Source organism: Salmo salar, chromosome 14 (genome assembly GCF_965601325.2).
Source record: "Salmo salar chromosome 14, fSalSal1, whole genome shotgun sequence".
Lineage (NCBI taxonomy): Eukaryota > Metazoa > Chordata > Actinopteri > Salmoniformes > Salmonidae > Salmo > Salmo salar.
The window spans coordinates 44,412,259-44,440,208 of NC_138304.1; the positions used below are offsets into that span (position 1 = coordinate 44,412,259).

At 47.5% G+C, this 27,950-nt stretch overlaps 1 protein-coding gene across 2 annotated transcripts in view; it reads right to left on the reverse strand.

Annotated features, from left to right (window-relative positions):
• Window positions 1-4,718: 4,718 nt before the first annotated feature.
• Window positions 4,719-27,950, reverse strand: part of LOC106569569 (zinc finger E-box-binding homeobox 1) — a 112,904-nt gene continuing 89,672 nt past the window's right edge. For both annotated transcript variants that reach the window (XM_014141050.3, XM_014141051.3), the window contains exons 3-9: window positions 19,382-19,564; window positions 18,894-19,105; window positions 17,132-17,258; window positions 15,928-16,394; window positions 12,679-14,064; window positions 11,651-11,831; window positions 4,719-8,057 (exon numbers count right to left, since the gene is read on the reverse strand). In XM_014141050.3, coding sequence (XP_013996525.1) covers window positions 7,123-8,057; window positions 11,651-11,831; window positions 12,679-14,064; window positions 15,928-16,394; window positions 17,132-17,258; window positions 18,894-19,105; window positions 19,382-19,564 — 3,491 coding nt within the window. In that variant the 3' untranslated portion in view covers window positions 4,719-7,122. The remainder of the gene's footprint in view (window positions 8,058-11,650; window positions 11,832-12,678; window positions 14,065-15,927; window positions 16,395-17,131; window positions 17,259-18,893; window positions 19,106-19,381; window positions 19,565-27,950) is intronic.

Below are 27,950 nucleotides of genomic sequence, written 5' to 3' on the forward strand. Positions count from 1 at the left end.
TGTGTGTGTGTGTGTGTGTGTGTGTGTGTGTGTGTGTGTGTGTGTGTGTGTGTGTGTGTGTGTGTGTGTGTGTACAGATATGTAGCCAAACAACAAGGTGATAAATCAAACTGATTCACCTCATGATTATTTTATCAGATTTTTATGGTCCTGTGATAACCATGTGACACAGCAAACAGAACATAGACATGCCTATTTAATAATAATATGTGTTATTATTTCAAGAGATTCCATTCTATTTATTTGGTATGAAAGTCTATAAATTATTTATAATCCTATTTTCCATCACAAAGGTCAGGAAGAAATGTGCTCTCTCTCATCAAAAAACTCGTATAATGAAATTGCAGTATCAAGAACCGTAACCTGAACGACCTTTGCCTTGTGTTGATGGATGGACATGTTATTAGATAAACATATCAGTCATCATGTGTTCACATGTGTAAGTGTGTGTGTGATCGTACTCTGATACACACAGGGGAGTTTCTGTAAAGTGAAACATTCTCTAACACTGCTCTTTTATAAACTTTACGTCTTTAAAAAGCTTTCGCTATCTTTATTTCTTCTTTTTTTTCTCATTTTATTCAACTGTTACCGTGCACCTTTTGAATGAACTGGTTGATAACACGTTACTGTATGCTGAGTCATGCTAACTGGACATCAACGTTACGGTGCCGTATAACCTGTATGCTGAGTCATGCTAACTGGACATCAACGTTACGGTACCGTATAACCTGTATGCTGAGTCATGTTAACTGGACATCAACGTTACTGTGCCGTATAGCCTGTATGCTGAGTCATGCTAACTGGACATCAACGTTACGGTACCGTATAACCTGTATGCTGAGTCATGCTAACTGGACATCAACGTTACTGTGCCGTATATGGAAAATCTGACCATAATTTTATCCTCCCGATTCCTGATTACAAGCTAAAACTAAAGCAGGACTCGCTCAATACGGAAGCGGTCAGCTGACGCGGATGCTACGCTACAGGACTGTTTTGCTAGCACAGACTGGAATATGTTCTGGGATGCATTCAATAGCATTGAGAAGTATACCACCTCAGTCATTGGCTTCATCAATAAGTGCATCGACGACGTCATCCCCACAGTGACTGTGCTTACATATCCCAACTAGAAGCCATGGATTACAGGCAACATCCGCACCAAGCTAAAGGCTAGAGCTGCCGCTTTAACAGAGGGGGACACTAATCTGGACGCTTACAAGAAATCCCGCTATGCCCTCAGATGAACCATCAAACAGGCAAAGCATCAATAGAGGACAAAGATTGAATCCTACTACACCAGCTCTGATGCTCATCGGATGTGTCAGGGCTTGCAAACTATTACGGACTACAAACGGAAATCCAGCCGTGAGCTTCCCAGTGATGCGAGCCTACCAGACGGGCTAAATGCCTTTTATGCTCGCTTCGAGGCAAGCAACACTGAAGGATGCATGAGAGCACCAGCTGTTCTGGACAACTGTGTGATCACGCTCTCCATAGCCAATGTGAGCAAGACCTTCAAACAGGTCAACATTCACAAGGCCGCGGGGCCAGATGGATTACCAGGACGTGAACTCAGAGCATCCTCTGGCCAGCTGGCAAGTGGCTTCACTGAAGTTTTCAACATCTCCCTGACCGAGTCTGTAATACCTACATGTTTTAAGCAGACCACCATAGTCCCTGTGCCCAAGAAAGCGAAGGTAATGCCACGTAGTACACGTCGGTAGCCATGAAGTGCTTCGAAAGGCTGGTCATTGCTTACATCAACACCATCATCCCAGAAACCCTAGAACCACTCCAATTCGCATACCACCCAAACAGATCAACAGATTACTTCATCTCAATCGTACTCCACACTGCCCTTTCCCACCTGGACAAAAGGAACACCTATGTGAGAATGCTATTCATTGACTACAGCTCAGAGTTCAACACCATAGCGCCCACAAAGCTAATCACTAAGCTAAGGACCTGGACTTTCTGATGGGCTTTCCACAGGTGGTAAGGGTAGGCAACAACACATCTGCCATGCTGATCCTCAACACGGGGGTGCGTGCTTAGTTCCCTCCTGTACTCCCTGTTCACCCACGACTGCATGGCCAAGCATGACTCCAACACCATCATTAGGTTTTCTGACGACACAACAGTGGTAGGCCTGATCACCAACAATGATGAGACATCCTATAAGGAGGAGGTCAGAGATCTAGCAGTGTGGTGCCAGGACAACAACCTCTCCCTCAACGTGAGCAAGACAAAGGAGATGATCGTGGACTACAGGAAAAGGAGGGCCGCACACGCCCCCATTCACATCGACACGGCTGTAGTGGAGCGGAGCGAGAGCTTCAAGTTCCTTGGTGTCCACATCACTAACAAAATATCAAGGTCCAAACATACCAAGAAAGTCATGAAGAGGGCACGACACCGTCTTTTCCCCCTCAGGAGACTGAAAAGATTTGCCATGGGTCCCCAGATCCTCAAAAAGTTCTACAGCTGCTCCATCGAAAGCATCTTGACCGGTTGCATCACCGCCTGGTATGGCAACTGCTCGGCATCCGACGTAAGGCACTACAAAGGGTAGTGCGTACGACCCAGTACATCACTGGGGCCAAGCTTCCTGCCATCCAGGACCACTATACCAGGCGTTGTCAGAGGAAGGACCAAAAAATTGTCAAAGACTCCAGTCACCCAAGTCATAGACTGTTCTCTCTGCTACCGCACTGCAAGCGGTACCGGAGCGCCAAGTCTAGGTCCAAAAGGCTCCTTAACAGCTTCTAACCCAAAGCCATAAGACTGCTGAACAATGAATCAAATGACCACCCGGACTATTTGCATTGACACCCCCGCCCCTTTGTTTTTACACTGTTGCTACTCGCTGTTTATTGTCTATTCACCTACATATACAAATTACCTTGACTAACCTGTACCCCCGCACATTGACTCAGTACACCCTGTATATAGCCTCATTGTTGTTATTTTATTGTGTAACTTTCTTTCCCCCTTTTTCTTTGGATGATTTAGTAAATAGTTTCTTAACTCTATTTTCTTAAAACTGCATTGTTAGGTAAGGGCTTGTAAGTAAGCATTTCTACACTTGTTGTATTCGGGGCATGTGACAAATAAATTAGATTTCATATACTGTATGCTGAGTCATGCTAACTGGACATTAAACGTGTGAGTTATTGCAGTCAGTTTGGATAACAGCTCCTATGAATGATTACAGCACCCATACCTAACCCCACTCTCCTGCTTGGGAAACCAACGTCTTAACCACTAGGCCAAGAGGCAATTTACCCTTTGGGCCAAGGGTGACATTGATTTGAAGCCGCAGGCAGGGCAATGCAAGTCCGATCATCGCGAATGTGAGTCCGACTCACCTCCACTACATCACCGTATAGTTACTTACTATTTTCCTCAACTGCATGAGTAAAGGGTTAGAGTCTGGGTTAAATGTAAAGTAATAATGGGATTATAGTGTGTGTGTTTAAATCAGTTTGATTTTATATTCTGCTGGTGTGTGTTTTTCCCATTTAAGGGGGGCTGAACTTCCTGATTTAGCATCGGTTTAAATTCTCCTGATTAGGAAATGTGACTGATAATAAGATTTGTGTTTTGGAGGCGTGCTTTTATGTGTGTGTCTCTTGTGTGTTCAAACGTGGGAAGCGTTTGTATTTTCACACTGCCAAAACAGCACACAGTTACAGTCACTCACCCTTCTAGATAACTTGAAACAGTCTAACCAGTTATTGTGTCTGGAAGTAGCCTGGACAAGCTACTGTAGGAAGCTAGCCAACTTCTTTCACCAATTAGCTTCAGCCGGGCCGGTGTGCGACCGTGGAAAAGTTGGTTTGACTTTGGATAGCCTATCTCTGGGGCTAGTTAGGGACCGTCAATAAATTACACAATGTAAATGGGACAATATTTTCATGTTGCACACATTTTAGTTGTCTCATTAAATTATTTCAATATTTGTAAATTCATTTCTACAATTTATAGTTGGTGTGAGGTTTTTAAGTCATTGAAAGTTAGACATATTGACATTTTAAAATATTGTCCCATGTACATTGTGTCATTTACTGATGGTCTTTAACTAGCCCCATAGGGATGACCATAGGCGTGCATATGAATTACAATTGGGTCTCGTGCAGCTACTCTGAATTGATGATTAGCTGGGTGCTGCTAGCTGTGGACATGTGGGCAGGCCTGAAATAAACCCAGCCCGAGGAAAACTGTTACAGTACCCTTCTTTCCGTGACATACTTTTTCCCCCTAAATATCTTGCAAATCTCAGTTTTGGCAGGAATTACTTTATGACCAAAAATTATCCTATTTACACTTTGTAGTCCATGTTGACAGTAGAATACATGTTTCTGAATCATATCGATGCCACGTAGGCTGTGTTCAAATGGAGAAGTTGCTTATTAAGTTCAGTTGCTCTTAAATGAAAATGTACTTGACATTTCCTAGGAGGCACTGGACTCCACAAACTGGCTCAGTGTCAGAACTGTAATCTCCTTCATAGATCACCTTTAGACCGGAAATATAACTGGCAGAACAGATTAGGAAATACAGTCAACCATATATATCGACTAACAACAAGCATCAATACATTAACTAGTGTCTCCGGACTCCCACTAGGAACTAAAAGGCAACCAAACAATACAGTTGAGGAATTAAACGGTTTTATATTTACATTAAAAAAAAAGTAAGTTCACCCGATCTTAGAAATGCTTTCTTGTATTTTATTGTGATGGGAAGTCATAAAAAAATTGAGCAAATCTAAAAAAAAATAAAACAACTATAAAAACAGAGTGGATTAAACGGGAAATGTATAAAACAAATTGTAGCCTCTGACATATAACAGTACAACGTAACAAATTGGCACAAAACAGAACGACAAAGGGTATGAGAATCTAATTTTGGCTTTGAAAAAAAAAATAGGAGTTAGGTACATCTTCATAACGAGATCAATCCTTCATTACAACAGCAAGGACTCATGCGTTTTAGTCACACAGTTAGTTTTCAGTAGCTTCATATCACAGTAAGAACAGGTCAGTCTAACCAGCGAGCCTGATGATGAAACGCTTTCCGTTTCTCTCTTCATTTATGCCTTCGTCTTTTCATGTTAACATAATACTTTTTCAAAACAAACTTCATAACCCCCAGAGCGCCACTTCCTATTCTGGATTCAATGACCTTCAAATCATTTTTTCATACTAAAATATATTATTGTATCAATTCACACTACACTATTGTACACTACAATGTGTGTAATAAATAAGCATAAAGAAATAGAAAAATAAGACACGTAAATATAAAAAGTCCTCTAAAAACTAAACAGGTACGATTTCCTCATGGAAAAGGTTTCTAATACTGCCATTGTTGAAAACATACACAGGACACACACATATAAAAACTAAAAACCAAACTGAAAATAATTCTGTAACACTGTAAAATAATTCTGTAACACTGAAACACTTAAAACACAGGGACCACATTCACTAACGTTTGTTACCTGAAGTGCGGGTTAGCTTGCCACCATTAAAACAAGTGCACTCATCTAATAATGTTTGATGCTCCAACACAGGAAAATCCCCTTAAATACTGTAAAAACCTTTCATATTCGTCCTATTCTCTCTTTGTTCCTCTTTGTTCACGCACACACGAAGGAGTCCTTATTCATGCTATCGTCTTGTATTCCCTACTGTACTACTTTTAACCAGAGCCCTATAGTGCACTATAAAGGGAATACTGAAGGGTGCCATTTGGGACGAAAATCCAACTTCACAAGTGAAAATGAGTCCAAGCAAGTAAACAAACATTAATCAATATGGGCCTTGCGCAGAGAATACATACTGACTACATCCATTGGGTAACAAGAACACTGTTCAATGGCACTTACAGCACACAGGTCTGGTCTTGCATAAGGCTGGAGACATTGGGGCTGGATAGAGCACATATCTACACCCCTCCTGCTTCATATGACCCTATGACACTGATGGTCACTGATTAAAAACTAACCAAACCAACTGATAACTAGGGTTACATCCCAATAATCTCTCCTTTCTCTAAAAGTGTGCACTTGATAACTTCAATTCAAGGACTTTGAAAGGAAATGACTGGTGTAAGAAATATTGTGGAAAATTCTATAGTCTAGCTAGCCCATGTCTCCACCAATCCAATGTTTTTAGATTTATGGGGATCAGTGAACAAGTTCACCCTTCAGGAGGAAGGATAGATTATTGGGACACAAACAAGGACAAGCATGGTTAAGAATGCTGGCTTTGAGGTTGTCACGCAACTTTTCCCTGATAGGACAGTTTGGTTATGATGTCAGACAGATATCACATCAACCCCCCCCCCCCCCCCCCCGTCCCGTCCTTGTCAAGCCAAACATGACAGTGAGTGACGAGGAGTTGACATGATAGCACTAACATACTGGCACTCAGGCTAACACCTCCCATACCAGGCTAACCCCTCCCACCCATACCCCCAGAATCCTCTTTTCTTCTTAATGTTAACAAACCAACTGAAAACAAAATGCTATGCTAACGTTATCTAACATGAAGAGGATGTACAGCTAGTGTGAACATAATAATACTGAAGGGTGGACAACACATGAGGCATGTCGTATCCATAGGTAAACCAGGATTACTGTAGTGCATTTTTTTTTTAGATTTTTTTTTACAACTCAATAAAATACTGATTTTAGCAAACATCATCATTGGCAATAAAAATGTATAGAAATGTTTTTTCAACTGTACAGGTTAAAAGGTTAAAACAAGAGTGGCAAAATTAGTCAAAAATAACACTGACAAACAGAAATGACCTGGGATCAGATGTCTCACTCTCAGTAACAAAATAATTGAAAGGTCAGCTGTAACTTTTATAAAAAAAATTATAATACTTCTATAAACAAGGTAACACCGATTTTTTTTTTCAGGAGAAAAAGTCCCTTCTTTTTAGTCTATCTCAGGCACACCTGGGTTTCAACACAGTAGAGGACCACAGCATCAACACGGCAGCATGTTTGTTTTATTTCTTCTTTTGACAACAACACAAGATTTTCCTCTCCTGCTATTTGACACCTAGGATTTCCATTTTTTGTCAGAGAATGTATTTTCTTCATTCACCGTTCATCGTGTCTTCCTCTGTTTCTTTCTGTCCGTTTTCCAACCCCTCTGCCGAGATGTCCTCCTTGTCCACATGCGGTTCTTTGTCCTCCGTTTCCATAGCTTCCTCTGTTACAAAGGTTTCCTTCTCTGCCACTCCTTCCTCCTCCCCTTCCTCCTCTACACCTCCCATCACCTGTACCTCCATCACCTCCTCTTCCTCACACACATCATCCTGCTGAAGAGACTCCTCTTTACAAACCTCCTCCTCCTCTCTCCTCCCTTCCTTTTCCTCCACCTCCTCCTGGTCTGCCTCCTCCTCTCTCCTCTCTTCCTCCTCCTGGTGTGCCTCCTCCTCTCTCCTCCCTTCCTCTTCCTGCTTTTCTTCACATACCTGCTTCTGCTCTACCCCCTCCTCTTCCTCTCTACTCTCTTCCTCCCCCTCCTCTTCCTCTCTGATCTCTTCCTCCTCCTCTTCCTCTCTGCTCCCTTTCTCCTCCTCTTGCCTCTCCTCCCCAAACTCCTCCACCTCGTATATCTCACTCTCCTCATCATCCTCACCCACTTGCACCACCCGTATGTCGTCCATGCTCATGGCCGCAATGCCCTCCTCTTCCTCCAACTCCTCCTCACTCTCCCTCTCATCTGAGTCCAGTTGGGAAGGTGGGGAGGTGGGTCGGCTGTCTGACTGCTGCTCTTCTGTTTGGGGACTCATTTCGGGGCTCATCCCGAGCTGACGTCCCCCTTGCCGCCCTCCCTGGGGCTCCTTCTTGCAGTAGGAGTATCGGTGGTTCATGTGCTGGCTGTAGGAGCCAGAGTGGGAGAAACACTTGCCACACTTGTCACAGCGGTAGGGCTTCTCTCCGGAGTGCAGCCGCGTGTGTTCTATCAAGTGGTGCTTGTGTTTGAAGGCTTTGTCGCAGATGCCGCACTCATGTGGCCGTTTTCCTGAAAACAGAAACACACCAGGGTTCAGTGTTTCAATCTATTTCAAACTCATCCAGAAATTACAACAGAAATCGATCTGAAACCCATTACTCTTGATTTGCACTGTGTGTGTGAACTGCTTTTACCATTACATTAGTTCTGCATCTAGGCAGCCTCCCTGGTGTCACTTCCTACACTCTACATTACACTGACCTGCCTGCAGCCTTCCTGCCTGCTATCACTTCCTACACTCTACATTACACTGACCTGCCTGCAGCCTTCCTGCCTGCTATCACTTCCTACACTCTACATTACACTGACCTGCCTGCAGCCTTCCTGCCTGCTATCACTTCCTACACTCTACATTACACTGACCTGCCTGCAGCCTTCCTGCCTGCTATCACTTCCTACACTCTACATTACACTGACCTGCCTGCAGCCTTCCTGCCTGCTATCACTTCCTACACTCTACATTACACTGACCTGCCTGCAGCCTTCCTGCCTGCTATCACTTCCTACACTCTACATTACACTGACCTGCCTGCAGACTTCCTGCCTGCTATCACTTCCTACACTCTACATTACACTGACCTGCCTGCAGACTTCCTGCCTGCTATCACTTCCTACACTCTACATTACACTGACCTGCCTGCAGCCTTCCTGCCTGCTATCACTTCCTACAATCTACATTACACTGACCTGCCTGCAGACTTCCTGCCTGCTATCACTTCCTACACTCTACATTACACTGACCTGCCTGCAGCCTTCCTGCCTGCTATCACTTCCTACAATCTACATTACACTGACCTGCCTGCAGCCTTCCTGCCTGGTGTCACTTCCTACAATCTACATTACACTGACCTGCCTGCAGCCTCCTGCCTGCTATCACTTCCTACAATCTACATTACACTGACCTGCCTGCAGCCTTCCTGCCTGGTGTCACTTCCTACAATCTACATTACACTGACCTGCCTGCAGCCTTCCTGCCTGCTATCACTTCCTACAATCTACATTACACTGACCTGCCTGCAGACTTCCTGCCTGGTGTCACTTCCTACAATCTACATTACACTGACCTGCCTGCAGACTTCCTGCCTGGTGTCACTTCCTACAATCTACATTACACTGACCTGCCTGCAGCCTCCTGCCTGCTATCACTTCCTACAATCTACATTACACTGACCTGCCTGCAGCCTCCTGCCTGGTATCACTTCCTACAATCTACATTACACTGACCTGCCTGCAGACTTCCTGCCTGGTGTCACTTCCTACACTCTACATTACACTGACCTGCCTGCAGACTTCCTAACTGTGAAACAAACTGCACTTGTTATGAAAACAATATCATAACAAAAATTCTCACAAATACATAAAACACTCCAAAAAACTCCCCTAAAAGGATTCTAGCAGGTCTGTTACAATGGTAAAATATTTCAGTAAAATAAACAAACATCATTTGGGGAGATGGAGATCAAACTAGCTGCCTGATGCTGATACATTCTTCTGGACCTGGGTCTCATTGAACCCAGGAAGGAGGGATGAGGGCGTTTCATCCCAGAAGGCACCCTATTCCCTATATAGTGCACTACTTTTGACCAGTGCCCTATGGCACCCTATTCCCTACATAGTGCACTACTTTAGACCATTGCCCTATGGGCCCTCATCAAAAGTAGTTCACTATAAAGGGAATAGGGTGCCATTTGGGACGAAGATCAACTGGGCCCATACAACGGGCCATTAAGCACCGCTCTAGCCCCTTTCTGAAATAATTTGGACTCTGCCTGCTTGTCCTAAGCCAGGCCAGATGTGCATCCCAAATTGCACTGTATTTCTTATAGGGCTCTGGTCGAAAGAAGTGCACTATATAGGGAATAGGTTGCCATTTAGGACACAATCCAGAGCGATTAACGCCAAATCTTGTCAAAGGGGGTTGAGCCAGTGGCCACACACATCTCATAAGCAATAATTAACGTGGTTTCAAGAGGACATTAGGTGTTTATGGGGACATTAGGCGGTTTAAGAGGACATTAGGTGTTTATGGGGACATTAGGCGGTTTAAGAGGACATTAGGTGTTTATGGGGACATTAGGCGCTTTAAGAGGACATTAGGTGTTTATGGGGACATTAGGTGTTTATGGGGACATTAGGATGTTTAAGAGGACATTAGGCGGTTTAAGAGGACATTTGGCGGTTTAAGAGGGCGATATTAGGCTGTTATGCCAAATTCAGGGAAGAAGCTGCCTGGGTTCTCCATAACGAAAGCAGTAGGTAGTCACAAACTATAGGGTTCTATTCAAAGTAATTTCCGATTGAGCCAACATATTCAGCATTTACCGCAAGGGTCGGCAACAGACGGCCCGTGGACCAAAACTGGCAGGCAAATTTTTTGTGTGCCCCCCCAAAAATAATCTATATCTAGTTTTTGGTCAAAAAATACAAAAATCACCAGGAATTCAGCAAAAAAATGGTTTCATTTAGAAAACCTGTTCACCAAGTATTCCCAAGAAGAAGAAAAAAGATGTGATCGTGTCTCAATGTAATGAAGATATTTAATGATTGTTATTTTAAAATACATTATCTTTCTGGGCTTAGTTGTGGTCAATTTGCACTGTACAAATTATTATAATTATGTTCCGGCCCCCCAACTCTCCACTCTGATAAAAAATCGTCCTGAGGCTGAATCTAGTTGCCTGCCCCTTGGTTTACCATGAATGCCGTCTCCGCTAATGCAGGAACATTGCTTTCGAATTTCAATCACGCTGAACCTATTTCCACGATACGGATTGAATAGAGCCCTTGGTCTTTTAAATGGCTGTCAATGTTATCCCCATTCATATCACGCAGGTGAAGTAATGTCTCATAGTGCTGATGAGAAGGAGTGGTATAAGGCTGAGCGCAGCTCTCATTAAAAAAGAACACAAAAATAATTCCACCACACCTGGGGCTGTACGTATCAAACATCTCAGAGTAGCAGTGCTGATCTAGGATTCTGTCCGCGTAATCTTATTTATTGTGATCTAAAAGGCAAAACTGATCCTAAATCAGCATTACAACTATAGCCCCGTTTATATCTGGTTCTAACATGTATCTTTTGTCCAGATCATGTCCACATTCTGATTGTGCCCACATTTTCAGACAGGTGTAGATGGTTAAAATACGCATTGTGATCTGATTGTGATCATATCTTCCTGCCCACCTCTGGAGGTAGTCAGGCACACAGTGTGTCTGGATATTTAACAAGTGTAGGCAGATCTGGACAGTGAAACCATTTAAATCATAATTATTCTGCCTTCTAAATCATTGACAGGTGGCACCATTGACTTATGGCATCAGTATGTGGCTTAAAATAAATAAATAAATATTATTTGAAGAGAATAGATTTTTAAAAAAAAATGCATACAGGAAGGAACCAGGAAATGTGGTCACAATATGGATAAGAGACACATTCTAATACCACATGTAAAGATATTTCTGAAAATGTGGGCTCAATCAGAATGTGTACAATATCAGGACACAGGACATGTTAGCGGCAGGTCTACACAAGGCTTTCTGAGACGCTTGATATATACGGCCCCTGACCCAGTGGATCCTCAGCCAGTGGCCATATTGTTTACCTGTGTGTTCGTATTTATGCCTGAGCAGGGAGCTGCTCTTCTGGAAGATCTTGTCACAGAGGTCACAGGAGTACATCCCGCTCTGCAGTCGACGCATCTTCTTCTGCGGAGGGGAAGAGTCTGAGTTACCCTGCTCCTCTACCGTCGACACACCCTCTGAGCTGGTGGCAGACTTCTCCTCCTGTCCGAGAAAAATACAGATTGTTTTAGAATAACAATAATAATAACCATCATGTTATTAGGAAGAAGAAGAAGAATTCCATAAAAAACAATAGGTTACAACTAATAATCCTATTTATTTATTTATTTAAACACAGTGTTTCCAATATCAAACGCCTTTATGTGAGGAGAGATCAGCTGTAAAAAGCCCAGAGGAAGTAAGAGAGATCTCTCTGCCACACCCGTCAGACACTGGCACGCGTGGCCTTTCAGACAGATGCTACGCTGTGACATACATATTAACATACAATGGAGGATTCATTCTGCTTACACACACACACACACACACACACACACACACACACACACACACATACACACACACACACACACACACACACACACACACACACACACACACACACACACACACACACACACACACACACACACGGCCCCCTGAGTCTTCTAGGCTGCGGCAGCTCTAATGTAGTATTAGGTAACAGGGAAGACTGGAGGGAGCCCAAACTATTGAGCCAGGACGGCTTTCTTTTTTCCACAGGCAGAGTAAGGATGAGTCCCAAATGCCACCCTTTTCGGGATGTAGTGCACTACTTTAGACCAGAGCCCTGTTCCAAATGCCACTCTTTTCCCTATGTAGTGCACTACTTTAGACCAGAGCCCTAAAGTAGTGCACCATTGGATACCATTGGAGATACAGCCTGACTCCTGAGGGCTGGGTTAGTCAGGTTAGTCAGTAAAGCTGAAGCAGGAAAAATAGGGGAAACTCTATCCACACTACCTATCTCTTAACATTGTCTTGTCTCGCACATAATCATGCATTCTGAATAGCTCTTTCACAAACCAACCTGGCCGCCGTTGATTCTGACGGTCTCCTGGGCTGCATCGGCCCCAGTGGCACCGCTGCATGCTGTAGTGGTGTATGTGTAGGTGAGCTGGGGGATGAGGATGGTCCGTTTGGTGGTGCCGGTGGAGATGGCCCTGAGGCAGGGCACACCGCTGCCCTGGTTGGTGATGGCTACTAGCCGGGTGGTCATGATGTTCACCGGGCTGGGGATGGTTGTTTGGGGGGAGGAGGTGACGTAGATGGTGTTGGTGGTTCCCTGGAGCCCTGGGAGCTGGGCCTGGAGTGTCTCCTTCAGGCAGGTGAGGTTGAGGGGCTGCTCCTGTGGGACATGGGGGACCTGGGGCTGTGACTGGGGCTGCTTGGGAAGGGACAGGTCCAGGGGAAGTTCTTGAGCCTCGCGCTCCGAGTCGACCTCAGTCTTCACGATGACCAGGCCGCTGGAGGAGAGGTTTAGTGGTGAGGGGACCGAGGCTGAGACCGAGGGGGATATCGAGGTAGGGGAACTGTTGGGAGGTTGGGAAGATGATGTCTCCTGTGTTTGGGCTGAGGCATGCTGCTCCTCTATCTCTGTCCCGCTCTTATCTTGGTCTAGCTGGGTCTCTGTGCTGTAATCTGAAAGTCCAGAGTCATCTGGAGAGGAACCAGGGGGTCCGACCGTGATCTGACCAGACCGCATTTTCTCAAACCACTTCTTGACCACGTCCACGGGCAGGCTGACATTGTCAGAGATCTTGGCCAGCTCTTCCTCGGTAGGCTCGGCGTTTAAGGCAAAGTAGGCCTTGAGGAGCGAGAGCAGATTCTTTAGAGGGTGCTGGCCTGGTGTTATCCCTGCCTCGGCCAGGAGGGCAGCGATGGAGGGGTCGAGGGGGGCGCTGTCTCCTCCCTCCCCGTTGGCAGGTTTACAATGCTGGAGCATGTGCAGTGCATCCAAATCACCAGGACAGTTGTCACACAGTAGACACCTTGTCTTGCCTGTCTGGGCCTTTGGTGTCTCAGCTTCAGTCTCTGTCTCCTCCGTCTCCATCTCTTTCTCCATCTCTGACTCGCGCTCCGAGTCGGCCGGCTCAGTCTTGTTGATGTCCTGGGGGAGTTTCTCTGTTACTTTAGAGGCTGGCTGTGTGTTTGTGGCGCTGGCAGTGTTGGTGTTGGTGGTGGGAGGGGGAGCCTCCTGCTTGAGGAGCTGAGGGGCGGTGGGCTGCTGGGCTGGGCTTGGCTCCAGGCTGTAGTTAATGATGATCTTGGTGGTACCGTCCTGGTCCACGAAGCCAGGCAGGCTGATGGCTGAGATTACCTGCTGGCCAGCCTGTGTCACAAACCCCTGCTTGGAGGTCACCAGCCCGTTGGCCGTCCCCAACACCTGACGCAGCACGTTCCCATCCATGGCCACCTTGGATATAAGAGGACCACAATAGATATAAGTTGTTATCCTCATTTTGCATCATCACACCTTACAACTTTTCTGTTGACATGCTACGTTTAGGACCATATCAACAGTGACATTTTTGAGTAAAGAGATCTTTTAAAATGCATTGTATCCATATGTGTGGCTGAATTGTTTTTTTAAATGATCAAATTTATACAGTGCCTTGCAAAAGTATTCATCCCCCTTGGCGTTTTCCCAATTCTGTTGCATTACAACCTGTAATTTAAATAGATTTTTATTTGGATTTCATGTAATGGACACACAAAATAGTCCAAATTGGTGAAGTGAAATGAAAACAATTACTTGTTTCCCCCCCAAAAATCAACATTTTAAATGGAAAAGTGGTGCGTGCATACTGTATTCACCCCTTTGCTATGAAGCCCCAAAATATGATCTGGTTCAAACAATTACGTTCAGAAGTCATTTAATTAGTTAAATAAAGTCCACCTGTGTGCAATCTAAGTGTCACATGATCTGTCACATGATCTCAGTATATATACTCCTGTTCTGAAACGCTCCAGCGTCTGCAACACCACTAAGCAAGGGGCACCACCAAGCAAGCAGCACCATGAAGACCAAAGAGCTCTCCAAACAGGTCAGGGACAAAATTATGGAGAAGTACAGATCAGGGTTGGGTTATAAAGAAATATCTGAAACTTTGAACATTCCACGGAGCACCATTAAATCCATTACTAAAAAATTTAAAGAATATGGCACCACAACAAACCTGCCAAGAGAGGGCCGCCCACCAAAACTCACGGACCAGGTGAGGAGGGCATTAATCAGAGAGGCAACAAAGAGACCAAAGATAAAGCTGCAAAGCTCCAAAGTGGAGATTGGAGTATCTGTCCATAGGACCACTTTAAGCTGTACACTCCACAGAACTTGGCTTTATGGAAGAGTGGCCAGAGAAAAGCCATTGCTTTAAGAAAGAAATAAGCAAACATGTTTGGTGTTTGCCAAAAGGCATGTGGGAGACTCCCCAAACATATGGAAGAAGGTACTCTGGTCAGATGAGACTAAAATTGAGCTTTTTGGCCGTCAAGGAAAACGCTATGTCTGGCGCAAACCCAACACCTCTCATCACCCCGAGAACACTATCCCCACAGTAAGTCATGATGGTGGCAGCATCATGCTGTGGGGATGTTTTTCATTGGCAGGGACTGGGAAACTGGTCAGAATTGAAGGAATGATGGATGGCGCTAAATACAGGGAAATTCTTGAGGGAAACCTGTTTCAGTCTTCCAGAGATTTGAGACTGGGACGGAGGTTCACCCTCCAGCAGGACAATGACCCTAAGCATACTGCTAAAGCGACACTCGAGTGGTTTAAGGGGAAACATTTAAATGTCTTGGAATGGCCTAGTCAAAGCCCAGACCTCAATCCAATTGAGAATCTGTGGTATGACTTAAAGATTGCTGTACACCAGTGGAACCCATCCAACTTGAAGGAGTTGGAGCAGTTTTGCCTTGAAGAATGGGCAAAAATCTCAGTAGCTAGATATGCCAAGCTTATAGAGATACCCCAAGAAACTTGTAGTTGGAATTGCTGCAAAAGGTGGCTCTACAAAGTACTGACTTTGTGTGGGGGTGAATAGTTATGCACGGTCAAGTTTTCCGTTTTTTTGTCTTATTTGTTGTTTGTTTCACAATAAAAAATATTTTGCATCTTCAAAGTTGCATGTTGTGTAAATCAAATGATACAAACCCCCCAAAAATCTATTTTAATTCCAGGTTGTAAGGCAACAAAATAGGAAAAATGTCAAGGGGGGTGAATACTTTCACAAGCCACAGTAGGTTTTTATAACAATTCTAAATCAAATCAAACCTTAAGCATGTTCTGCAGGTCGCTGAGGTTAATACTGATTGGAGACATCAGACCCATGGTGGGCAGTACCACCGCCTGGACCATGCCCTGAGGCAATGCCGTGCCCTGGGGTAGCGTCACGCCACCGTTAAACACCGTCCCATTAGTCCCCGCCGCCCCATTAGGCGCCACCACCACCGGCTTGAACTCATAGTCCACAGGCTCAGATTTGATCTGAGTGTGGGGGAGCTGCTCCTGCAGGGGCTTGCTGTCTGTCTTCTCCCCCCGGAGGAGCACACAGACTGGGGCCGCGGCGGGGCCAGACGGCTGGGTCTGGCTGGGGGTCTGGTTGGAGACCTTAATGACTGGGCTGGGGTTGCCGTTGACAGGCATCATGCCAACACACTTCTTACTGCTGATGTGGGAACTGTAGGACCCTGAGTGGGAAAACCGCTTCTTACAGTTGGGGCACTCGTATGGCTTCTCTCCTGCGAAGAAAGAGATGTATATTTCTTGTAATCAAATAAAGGTATTTCTAGGAGGTTATGTTTCAAAGGGCATCCTATTACCTAGATATTGCACTACATTTGACCAGAGAACCTGTCAGAATAGGGTGCTACTATTTGGGACTCAGGTGAACCTATTGTTAACAAACAGGCTGAGGTAATAATAGCAACAGAATGACGACACATTGGCCAGGAGCACAGATTCAATAATGATCATAATCAAGACTGAAATTACAGAGCTGCATATTATAAACATATCAAAGGAGAAAAGGGTAAGTTCAGTACATCTGGACCACCACTGTGAATATAGGTAAGTCACAGTATCTGCATCCCAAATGGCACCCTATTCCCTATGTAGTGCACTACTTTTGACCAGGGCCCATGGTACCCTATTCCCTATGTAGTGCACTACTTTTGACCAGGGCCAATAGGGCTCTGGTCAGGAATAGGGTGCCCTTTAGCATGCAGACACTACTCACTGGGGTCACACTGGTTGAATCAATGTTATTTCCACGTCATTTCAATGAAATTACGTTGAATTGACGTCTGTGCCCAGTGGGTATGAGTCATGATGACAACGTGTGTGTGTGTGTGTGTGTGTGTGTGTGTGTGTGTGTGTGTGTGTGTGTGTGTGTGTGTGTGTGTGTGTGTGTGTGTGTGTGTGTGTGTGTGTGTGTGTGTGTTGCCACGGCGACCGGTGCGATGCCAATTTGACTCACCGCTGTGGATGCGAAGATGCTCCTTCAGGTGGTGCTTATATTTAAAAGCCTTGGAACACTCAGTACACTTGAACTTCCTGTTCCCCCCTGTTGTTATTGTTGTGGTGGTGGTCTGGGGTACATGACGCTGGCAGACAGACAGGACAGACAGACAGCGGAGAGTGTGTGGGATGTTTTATAACGTCAGTATCCTGTCTAAAGAGTACTCTTGTTACTGTCTGAAGGATGTGTTTTCATTCCCAGTAAAGCAGTAATAGACATATTTGTCTTGAATTACAGACAGATTCATCAAATCACTCCATTTAAAAAACAGGCTAAAGGGAGAATTCAAATAATGCTGAAAAAAGGCAGGAAATCTGTGAGTCCTCCAACCACAGGGACATGGACATAGACAGGGACAGAAACAGAGACAGGGACAGAGAAGATACAGGTACAGGGACAGAGAAGATACAGGGACAGAGACAAGGACGAAGACAGAAACCGAGACAGGGACAGAAACAGGAACAGACACAGAGACAGAAACAGAGACAGGTGCCAGGGACAGAGACAGGGACAGAGACAGAAACCGAGATATAAACAGAGACAGGGAAAGAGACAGAAACAAAGACAGGGACAGAGACAGGAACAGAGACAGGAAGAGAGACAGGGACAGAGACAGAGACAGGGGACATGGACAGAGACAGGGACAGAGACAGGGACAGGGACAGGGGACATGGACAGAGACAGAAACCGAGACAGGGACAGAGACAGGGACAGAGACAGGAACTGAGACAGGGGACATGGACAGAGACAGGAACTGAGACAGGGGACATGGACAGGGACAGAGACAGAAACCGAGACAGGGACAGAGACAGGAACAGAGACAGAGACAGGAACAGAGACAGGAACAGAGACAGGGACAGAAACAGAGACAGGAACAGAGACAGGGACAGAGACAGGAACAGAGACAGGGGACATGGACAGAGACAGGAACAGAGACAGGGACAGAGACAGGTACAGAGACAGGGACAGAGACAGGAACTGAGACAGGGGACATGGACAGAGACAGGAACTGAGACAGGGGACATGGACAGGGACAGAGACAGAAACCGAGACAGGGACAGAGACAGGAACAGAGACAGAGACAGGAACAGAGACAGGAACAGAGACAGAGACAGGAACAGAGACAGGAACAGAGACAGGGACAGAAACAGAGACAGGAACAGAGACAGGGACAGAGACAGGAACAGAGACAGGGGACATGGACAGAGACAGGAACAGAGACAGGGACAGAGACAGGTACAGAGACAGGGACAGAGACAGGAACAGAGACAGGAACAGAGACAGGGACAGGGGACATGGACAGAGACAGGAACAGAGACAGGAACAGAGACCTCATTACCTCATGTTCTACTGTATGATTGACTGTATGTTTTGTTTATTCCATGTGTAACTCTGTGTTGTTATATGTGTCAAACTGCTTTGCTTTATCTTGGCCAGGTCGCAGTTGCAAATGAGAACTTGTTCTCAACTAGCCTACCTGGTTAAATAAAGGTGAAATAAAAATAAATAAATAAATAAAGACAGGAACAGACAGAAAACGACACAGAAAACGAGAAAGGAACAGAGACAGGGGACAGGGACAGAGACAGAAACCGAAACAGAGACAGAGACAGGAACAGAGACGTGGACAGGGACAAAGACAGAAACCGAAACAGGGACAGAGACAGGGGACAGGGACACAGACACACACATACACATACACACACACACAGGTGCCTACCTGTACAGGATCCTTGTGTTGGTTCTTGTGTTGGGTCATATGACAGTCCAGTTGTGTACGGTAGGTGAAGGTGTAGCTGCACTGGGAGCAGCTGAAGTTGTCCTCGCTCTTCTCGTGCCGTAGCTTGATGTGGTCCTTGAGGGCCGTGCAGCGCTTGTAGCCCCGTGAGCAGTACGGACAAGTCAGGAGTTGGGAGAGGGTGTCTGGCGTGTCTGGGACAGAGGGGGGAAAATAATAGACTATGAAACAAAGAAGATATATTGGTGCCTCAAACTCAGAAGCTCTATAAGGGTCTTGTTTATGAGGGTCTCAGAATATGTCCCAAATGGCACCCTATTCCCTAAATAGTACACTACTTTTATGCGCCCTGGTCCAAAGTAGTGCACTACATAGGGAATAGGGTGCCATTTGGGATGAAAACAAAAACAGCAACTGTATGAGGGTCTCAATAAGTGTTGAGTTGTAAAAGGTGCAGTGATGTAGCCTACCGGTCTTCTCTGAGACCCCTCTCTCAGGCGCACTTTTCTGTTTGCCGTCCGGAGCTTTGGGGTAGATGACCGCCGTGTCTCCCTGCTGGAGAATCTCTTCTACCAGAGCATCCTTACCCCCCTCCTCTTCCTCCTCTTCCTCCTCCTCCTCATCCTCCTCTTCTGAGCCACACTCCTCCTTCACTGTAACACAGGAACACAAACGGTTTACAATTACATTACATGTAACAACACGTTTTTTGGGGGAGTTACAATCTCAAATATGAATGTATAAGAACTCTATGTACATACAATATGAGTTGACAGGTATGTGGACTAAAATGTCACAGCAGTCAATAGCTAAAAACCATTAAGGCTCTAAAATGATTTCTGATCTGGAATGTAGACTGTACGTAGTCCTGTGCACACATTCCTTCCCTGAGACGACAGTCCTCTCTCCTCTTTCTGTGTGCAGTGTGCCAGTAGACAGCTGGAGGGCGCCACAGGGCCTATGACCTCAACCAGCCTTCATAACCAGCCTTCCATTCACACAGCCATGAGTACAGACTACAGTACATTATAGTACAGTGGGGGAAAAAGTATTTAGTCAGCCACCAATTGTGCAAGTTCTCCCACTTAAAAATATGAGAGAGGCCTGTAATTTTCATCATAGGTACACTTCAACGATGACAGACAAAATGAGAAAAAAAATCCAGAAAATCACATTGTAGGATTTTTAATGAATTTATTTGCAAATTATGGTGGAAAATAAGTATTTGGTCACCTACAAAGAAGATTTCTGGCTCTCACAGACCTGTAACTTCTTCTTTAAGAGGCCCCTCTGTCCAGGCCTCTCTCATCTTTTTAAGTGGGAGAACTTGCACAATTGGTGGCTGACTAAATACTTTTTTCCCCCACTGTACATGTCCCTGGGACAAGATCTCTCTCTGTCTCTCTTTCTTTCTCTCTCTCTCTGTCTCTCTCGCTGTCTCTATTTTACCCTCTCTCTCCAAGAGGGGGGCCTAGCCTGAACCATAAAAAACAGCCCCAGACCATTATTCCTCCTCCACCAAACTTTACACCACTCCAGCCGACGCTTGGCATTGCGCATTGTGATCTTAGGCTTGTGTGCAGCTGCTCGGGCATGGAAAACAATTTCATGAAGCTCCTGACGAGCAGTTATTGTGCTGACGTTGCTTCCAGAGGAAGTTTGGAACTTGGTAGTGAGTGTTGCAAATGAGGACAGACGATTTTTACGCGCTTCAGCACTCGCTGGTCCCATTCTGTGAGCTTGTGTGGACTACCACTTCACGGCTGAGCCGTTGTTGCTCCTAAACGTTTCCACTTCACACTAACCACACTCACAGTTGACCGGGGCAGCTCTAGCAGGGTAGACATTTGACGAACTAACTTGTTGGAAAGGTGGCATCCTATTTCGGTGTCACATTGAAAGTCACTGAGCTCTTCAGTAAGGCCATTCTACTGCCAATGTTTTTCTATGGAGATCGCATGGCTGTGTGTTCGATTTTATACACCTGTCAGCAACGGGTGTGGCTGAAATAGTTTACTTCAATTGAAGGGGTGCCCAAGGGCGCCAGGCTGCCTGCCCTTCATTGCACACACCTGTCACCATCATTACGCGCAGCAGCTCTCACTTCACTCACCTGGACTCCTTCACTTTGTTGATTGCCTTCCCTATTTCTGTCTGCTCCTCAGTCTGTTCCCTGTGTCAGCATTAATGTCGTTATGTGTTCATGTCCAGACGCTGTCCTGTCCTGTTCCATGTCCGGTGCTAATTAAATGTTCACTCCCTGTACCTGCCTCGTCTATCAGCGTCGTTCCTTACAAGAAGACAGGCTATGTGCACACTGCCCACAAAATGAGGTGGAAACTGACCTGCACTTCCTAACCTCCTGCCCAATGTATGACCATATTAGAGACACATATTTCCCTCGGATTAAACAGACGCACAAAGAATTCGAAAACAAACCCGATTTTGATAAACTCCCATATCTACTGGGTGAAATACCACAGTGTGCCACCACAGCAGACAGATTTGTGACCTGTTGCCACAAGAAAAGGGCAACCAGTGAAGAACAAACACCATTGTAAATACACCCATATTTATGCTTATTTATTTTTATTTATTTGCACATCATTACAACACTGTATATAGACATAATATGATATTTGAAATGTCTTTATTCCTTTGAAACTTCTGTGAGTGTAATGTTTACTGTTAATTGTATTGTTTATTTCACTTTGATTATTATCTACTTCACTTGCTTTGGCAATGTTAACATATGTTTCCCATGCCAATAAAGCCCCTTGAATTGAATTGAGAGAGACAGAGACAGAGAGAGAGAGAGACAAAACAATGTGTTTGAGTTCAAGAGAGAGAGCTTATACAAAGCATGTATTTTCTCTGTAGTTTTAATGAAAGTTGTAGCCAGTAATGAGATCATCAAGATTGATTAAAAGGTGACACTAGAGAGGGATGTGACCTGAGGATATGTGTGTGTGTGTGTGTGTGTGTGTGTGTGTGTGTGTGTGTGTGTGTGTGTGTGTGTGTGTGTGTGTGTGTGTGTGTGTGTGTGTGTGTGTGTGTACCCGTTTTACTATACTTGTGAGTACCAGAAGTCCTCACAAGAATAGTAAACCAACTAAAAAGTGAGGACATTTTGCCAGTCCTCACTTGTAAAAAGGCTATTTCAGGGGTTAGCTTAAGGGTTAGGATTATAATTAGGGTTAGGGTTAGAATTAAGGTTAGGTTTAGTGGTTAGGAGTTTAGGTTAGGGCTTTAAATGGGAATCAATTGTTGGTTCCAAAAAAGTATATTAAGACGTGTGTGTGTGTGTGTGTGTGTGTGTGTGTGTGTGTGTGTGTGTGTGTGTGTGTGTGTGTGTGTGTGTGTGTGTGTGTGTGTGTGTGTGTGTGTGTGTGTGTGTGTGTATGTGATGTGTGTGATGAGATGTGCGTGTTTGTGTGTCTGTGTGTGTCTGTGTGTGTGTGTGTGTTGTGATGTGTATGTGTGAAGTGTGCTGTGTGTGCTTGTTTGCGTGTCTGTGTGTTGTGATGTGTGTGTGTTTGTGTGTATGTGTGATGTGTGCTGTGTGTCTGTGTGTGATTTGTGTGTGTGTTGTGATGTGTGTGATGTGTGCTGTGTGTTTGACCTGAGGACATACTGTCTGGTACACATCTTTGTTCTTCCCCTGTCACCACCCCTCCTCCACTGCCTCTAATTAACACCACATACTTCTCAATAGGCTCCCAAATCTGATAGAATCCAACCTATTGGCATGGATGGGTTAGGAAGGGTCACTGGATTCTTAGCATGACTGACAGTCAATTAGAGATACAGTTCACAGTCTGAAGAGAAGAGCTCTTATTGGTTTCCTCTGCCAGCTAGTGGAGCCGAAACCATCGCTACGACGACTGAACACTTCTGCAGACAGCGAAAGCATTGCCACAGGGAATTAAGTATTTTAAACGGTGCCAGGACCTGTGCCAGCAGACCCTGCCACTTCCTGTTTAGAGAAGCCCAGAAAGGGACCGGTGCAGACTGAGAGAACCATATCATTAGACTAGAATAGAATGAGTAGAATTAGAATCCCCCATTGCCATGGTCAGAGGTTCGGGCCAGTTCTACTCATTATATTTCTATGGGCTCCGCTGCTGAAGGCCCTCTCATAACAGGAGGGGAGGAGCCCAGGCTACAGGACTCCTGCTAACCCTCAAGTTTAACTCAACCATTTCACTTCCCATGACCTCATGCTTTACCAGCACTCCAAAACAATCCTACCTCTCGCTCTACCTCTCTCTCTGACTCTCTCTCTACCTCTCCCCCTGCCTCTCCCCCTGCCTCTCCCTCTGCCTCTCTCTCTACCTCTCTCTCTGCCTCTCGCCCTACCTCTCGCTCTACCTCTCGCTCTACCTCTCTCTCTGCCTCTTTCTACCTCTCTCTGCCTCTCTCTACCTCTCGCTCTACCTCTCTCTCTGCCTCTCTCCTACCTCTCCCTCTGCCTCTTTCTACCTCTCTCTCTGCCTCTCTCTACCTCTCACTCTACCTCTCTCTCTGCCTCTCTCCTACCTCTCCCTCTGCCTCTTTCTACCTCTCTCTGCCTCTCTCTCTACCTCTCTCTCTCTGCCTCTCTCTCTACCTCTCACTCTACCTCTCTCTCTGCCTCTTTCTACCTCTCTCTCTGCCTCTCCCTCTGCCTCTCTCTCTGCCTCTCTCTCTACCTCTCGCTCTACCTCTCTCTCTCTGCCTCTCTCTACCTCTCGCTCTACCTCTCTCTCTGCCTCTCCCTCTGCCTCTCCCTCTGCCTCTCTCTTTGCCTCTCTCTCTGCCTCTCCCTCTGCCTCTCCCTCTGCCCCTCCCTCTGCCTCTCTCCTACCTCTCCCTCTGCCTCTCCCTCTTTCTACCTCTCTCTCTGCCTCTCTCTCTGCCTCTCCCTCTGCCTCTCCCTCTGCCTCTCTCTCTACCTCTCGCTCTACCTCTCGCTCTACCTCTCTCTCTTCCTTTGCCTCTCTCTCTGCCTCTGCCTCTCCCTCTGCCGCTCTCTCTCTGCCCCTCGCTCTGCCTCTGCCTCTCGCTCTGCCTCTACCTCTCGCTTCCTCTCTCTTCCTCTCTTCCTTTTAATGATGTGCTTTGATCTCTCTGTGATTCATCAGACTTTAGTAATTCCCATTGAAAGTCCCATATGACGGGCAAGCAGTCAGAGCCTCAATGGAACAGGCAGATGTTCAATATCAGTGAGGAGTAAAAACAGGAAATCATCAGACTTGGATTCAAATAATATTGGCACCAATAGAATAGTTGAAAAGGCGAGAACCCAACCCATCTGCCACTCCAGGCAGGCTAGAACAAACACTCAAAGTATTTGAAAGATTTCAAGCTGTATGCAGCAGGAGAGAAATGGGTTGAGAAAGAGACTGAGAGAGAGAGAGATGGATAGAGAGAGAGCGATAGAGAGAGAGAGTGTGTGACTGTGTGTGTGCGTGCGTCCGTCTGGGCGTGCTAGTGATTTAACAGCTGCCTCCAGCTCCACTGACCTTTGACCTTAACTTCCTGTTTCTTAACATCAGGCCCCAAGCAGCCTCCTGTCCAGGGCCCATAGGGACCACAGAACCAGGCCTGAGTAGTACACTATCTAGTGAATAGGGTGCTATTTGGAACACAGCCGCTAACTTCAGTGTGTAACAATCACTTGTCTCTAGTGTCTGAATAGCTATACATGACTAAAGACAATGTGTTGATCTCTGGAGCTTTGGGAGAAAAGGCAGGTGACAGACATACATTACCTACAAAAGGTACTGTGTTGTTCAATTGACAAACTTAATTTAACAAAGTTATGTTGTTTGACAAGTTTGTTCATTAACCGAGTTAAACATTAACTCGACCCGCCGACGGACTGTTCTATTATCCATGGTGGCGTTTTGATTTAAACCGGTAAACAACACGGAAAGTGTTTAATTCCTAAAAACAGCATAAGTGTAGAATGTGACAGGTTGACATTTATTGGGATGAACCTTGTCCTGGAGGCAGAGCTGAGCGATTTCCACTAGATGGGCCAGCTCAAACACAAAATTGGCTGTATCATAAAAATTCTATAAAACTAACATTAGCTTTTTTGGTCTTCATTTATTAAGGTTAGGGTTAGGCATAAGGTTAGCAGTATTAAGGGTTACGGTTAAGGTTTAAAATCAGATTTGATGACTTTGTGGCTGCCTCCAGTAGATGACTCATCCCAATAAATGCCAACCCGCTATAGAACAATGAAGACAAAAAGGAGGCGAGGCGACCAATAAATAACCAGCTGAGAGGAGGGTGGGGCTGGCTGAAAGAGGCTGAGAGGAGGGTGGGGCTGGCTGAAAGAGGCTGAGAGGAGGGTGGGGCTGGCTGAGAGAGGCTGAGAGGAGGGTGGGGCTGGCTGAAAGAGGCTGGGAGGGTGGGGCTGGCTGAAAGAGGCTGAGAGGAGGGTGGGGCCAGCTGAAAGAGGCTGAGAGGGTGGGGCTGGCTGAAAGAGGCTGAGAGGAGGGTGGGGCCAGCTGAAAGAGGCTGAGAGGGTGGGGCTGGCTGAAAGAGGCTGAGAGGAGGGTGGGGCTGGCTGAGAGGAGGGTGGGGCCGGCTGAAAGAGGCTGAGAGGGTGGGGTTGGCTGAAAGAGGCTGAGAGGGTGGGGCTGGCTGAGAGGAGGGTGGGGCTGGCTGAGAGGAGGGTGGAGCTGGCTGAAAGAGGCTGGGAGGAGGGTGGGGCTGGCTGAGAGAAGGGTGGGGCTGGCTGAAAGAAGCTGAGAGGGTGGGGCTGGCTGAAAGAAGCTGAGAGGAGGGTGGAGCTGGCTGAAAGAGGCTGAGAGGAGGGTGGGGCTGGCTGAGAGGAGGGTGGGGCTGGCTGAGAGGAGGGTGGGGCCGGCTGAAAGAGGCTGAGAGGGTGGGGCTGGCTGAAAGAGGCTGAGAGGAGGGTGGGGCTGGCTGAAAGAGGCTGAGAGGAGGGTGGGGCTGGCTGAGAGGAGGGTGGGGCCGGCTGAAAGAGGGTGAGAGGGTGGGGCTGGCTGAAAGAGGCTGAGAGGGTGAGGCTGGCTGAGAGGAGGTGGGGCTGGCTGAGAGGAGGGTGGGGCTGGCTGAAAGAGGCTGGGAGGAGGGTGGGGCTGGCTGAGAGGAGGGTGGGGCTGGCTGAAAGAAGCTGAGAGGGTGGGGCTGGCTGAAAGAAGCTGAGAGGAGGGTGGGGCTGGCTGAAAGAGGCTGAGAGGAGGGTGGGGCTGGCTGAGAGGAGGGTGGGGCTGGCTGAGAGGAGGGTGGGGCCGGCTGAAAGAGGCTGAGAGGGTGGGGCTGGCTGAAAGAGGCTGAGAGGAGGGTGGGGCTGGCTGAAAGAGGCTGAGAGGAGGGTGGGGCTGGCTGAGAGGAGGGTGGGGCTGGCTGAGAGGAGGGTGGGGCCGGCTGAAAGAGGCTGAGAGGGTGGGGCTGGCTGAAAGAGGCTGAGAGGGTGGGGCTGGCTGAAAGAGGCTGAGAGGAGGGTGGGGCTGGCTGAAAGAGGCTGAGAGGAGGGTGGGGCTGGCTGAGAGGAGGGTGGGGCCGGCTGAAAGAGGCTGAGAGGGTGGGGCTGGCTGAAAGAGGCTGAGAGGAGGGTGGGGCTGGCTGAAAGAGGCTGAGAGGAGGGTGGGGCTGGCTGAGAGGAGGGTGGGGCCGGCTGAAAGAGGCTGAGAGGGTGGGGCTGGCTGAAAGAGGCTGAGAGGGTGAGGCTGGCTGAGAGGAGGTGGGGCTGGCTGAGAGGAGGGTGGGGCTGGCTGAGAGGAGGGTGGGGCTGGCTGAAAGAAGCTGAGAGGGTGGGGCTGGCTGAAAGAAGCTGAGAGGAGGGTGGGGCTGGCTGAAAGAGGCTGAGAGGAGGGTGGGGCTGGCTGAGAGGAGGGTGGGGCTGGCTGAGAGGAGGGTGGGGCCGGCTGAAAGAGGCTGAGAGGGTGGGGCTGGCTGAAAGAGGCTGAGAGGAGGGTGGGGCTGGCTGAAAGAGGCTGAGAGGAGGGTGGGGCTGGCTGAAAGAGGCTGAGAGGAGGGTGGGGCTGGCTGAGAGGAGGGTGGGGCTGGCTGAAAGAGGCTGAGAGGGTGGGGCTGGCTGAGAGGAGGGTGGGGCTGGCTGAAAGAGGCTGAGAGGGTGGGGCTGGCTGAGAGGAGGGTGGGGCTGGCGGAAAGAAGCTGAGAGGGTGGGGCTGGCTGAAAGAAGCTGAGAGGAGGGTGGGGCTGGCTGAAAGAGGCTGAGAGGAGGGTGGGGCTGGCTGAGAGGAGGGTGGGGCTGGCTGAGAGGAGGGTGGGGCCGGCTGAAAGAGGCTGAGAGGGTGGGGCTGGCTGAAAGAGGCTGAGAGGAGGGTGGGGCTGGCTGAAAGAGGCTGAGAGGAGGGTGGGGCTGGCTGAGAGGAGGGTGGGGCCGGCTGAAAGAGGCTGAGAGGGTGGGGCTGGCTGAAAGAGGCTGAGAAGGTGAGGCTGGCTGAGAGGAGGTGGGGCTGGCTGAGAGGAGGGTGGGGCTGGCTGAAAGAGGCTGGGAGGAGGGTGGGGCTGGCTGAGAGGAGGGTGGGGCTGGCTGAAAGAAGCTGAGAGGGTGGGGCTGGCTGAAAGAAGCTGAGAGGAGGGTGGGGCTGGCTGAAAGAGGCTGAGAGGAGGGTGGGGCTGGCTGAGAGGAGGGTGGGGCTGGCTGAGAGGAGGGTGGGGCCGGCTGAAAGAGGCTGAGAGGGTGGGGCTGGCTGAAAGAGGCTGAGAGGAGGGTGGGGCTGGCTGAAAGAGGCTGAGAGGAGGGTGGGGCTGGCTGAAAGAGGCTGAGAGGAGGGTGGGGCTGGCTGAGAGGAGGGTGGGGCTGGCTGAAAGAGGCTGAGAGGGTGGGGCTGGCTGAGAGGAGGGTGGGGCTGGCTGAAAGAGGCTGAGAGGGTGGGGCTGGCTGAGAGGAGGGTGGGGCTGGCGGAAAGAGGCTGGGAGGAGGGTGGGGCCGGCTGAAAGAAGCTGAGAGGGTGGGGCTGGCTGAGAGGAGGGTGGGGACGGCTGAGAGGCAGGTGGGGCTGGCCATGACGAGGGTGGGGCCGGCTGAAAGAAGCTGAGAGGAGGGTGGGG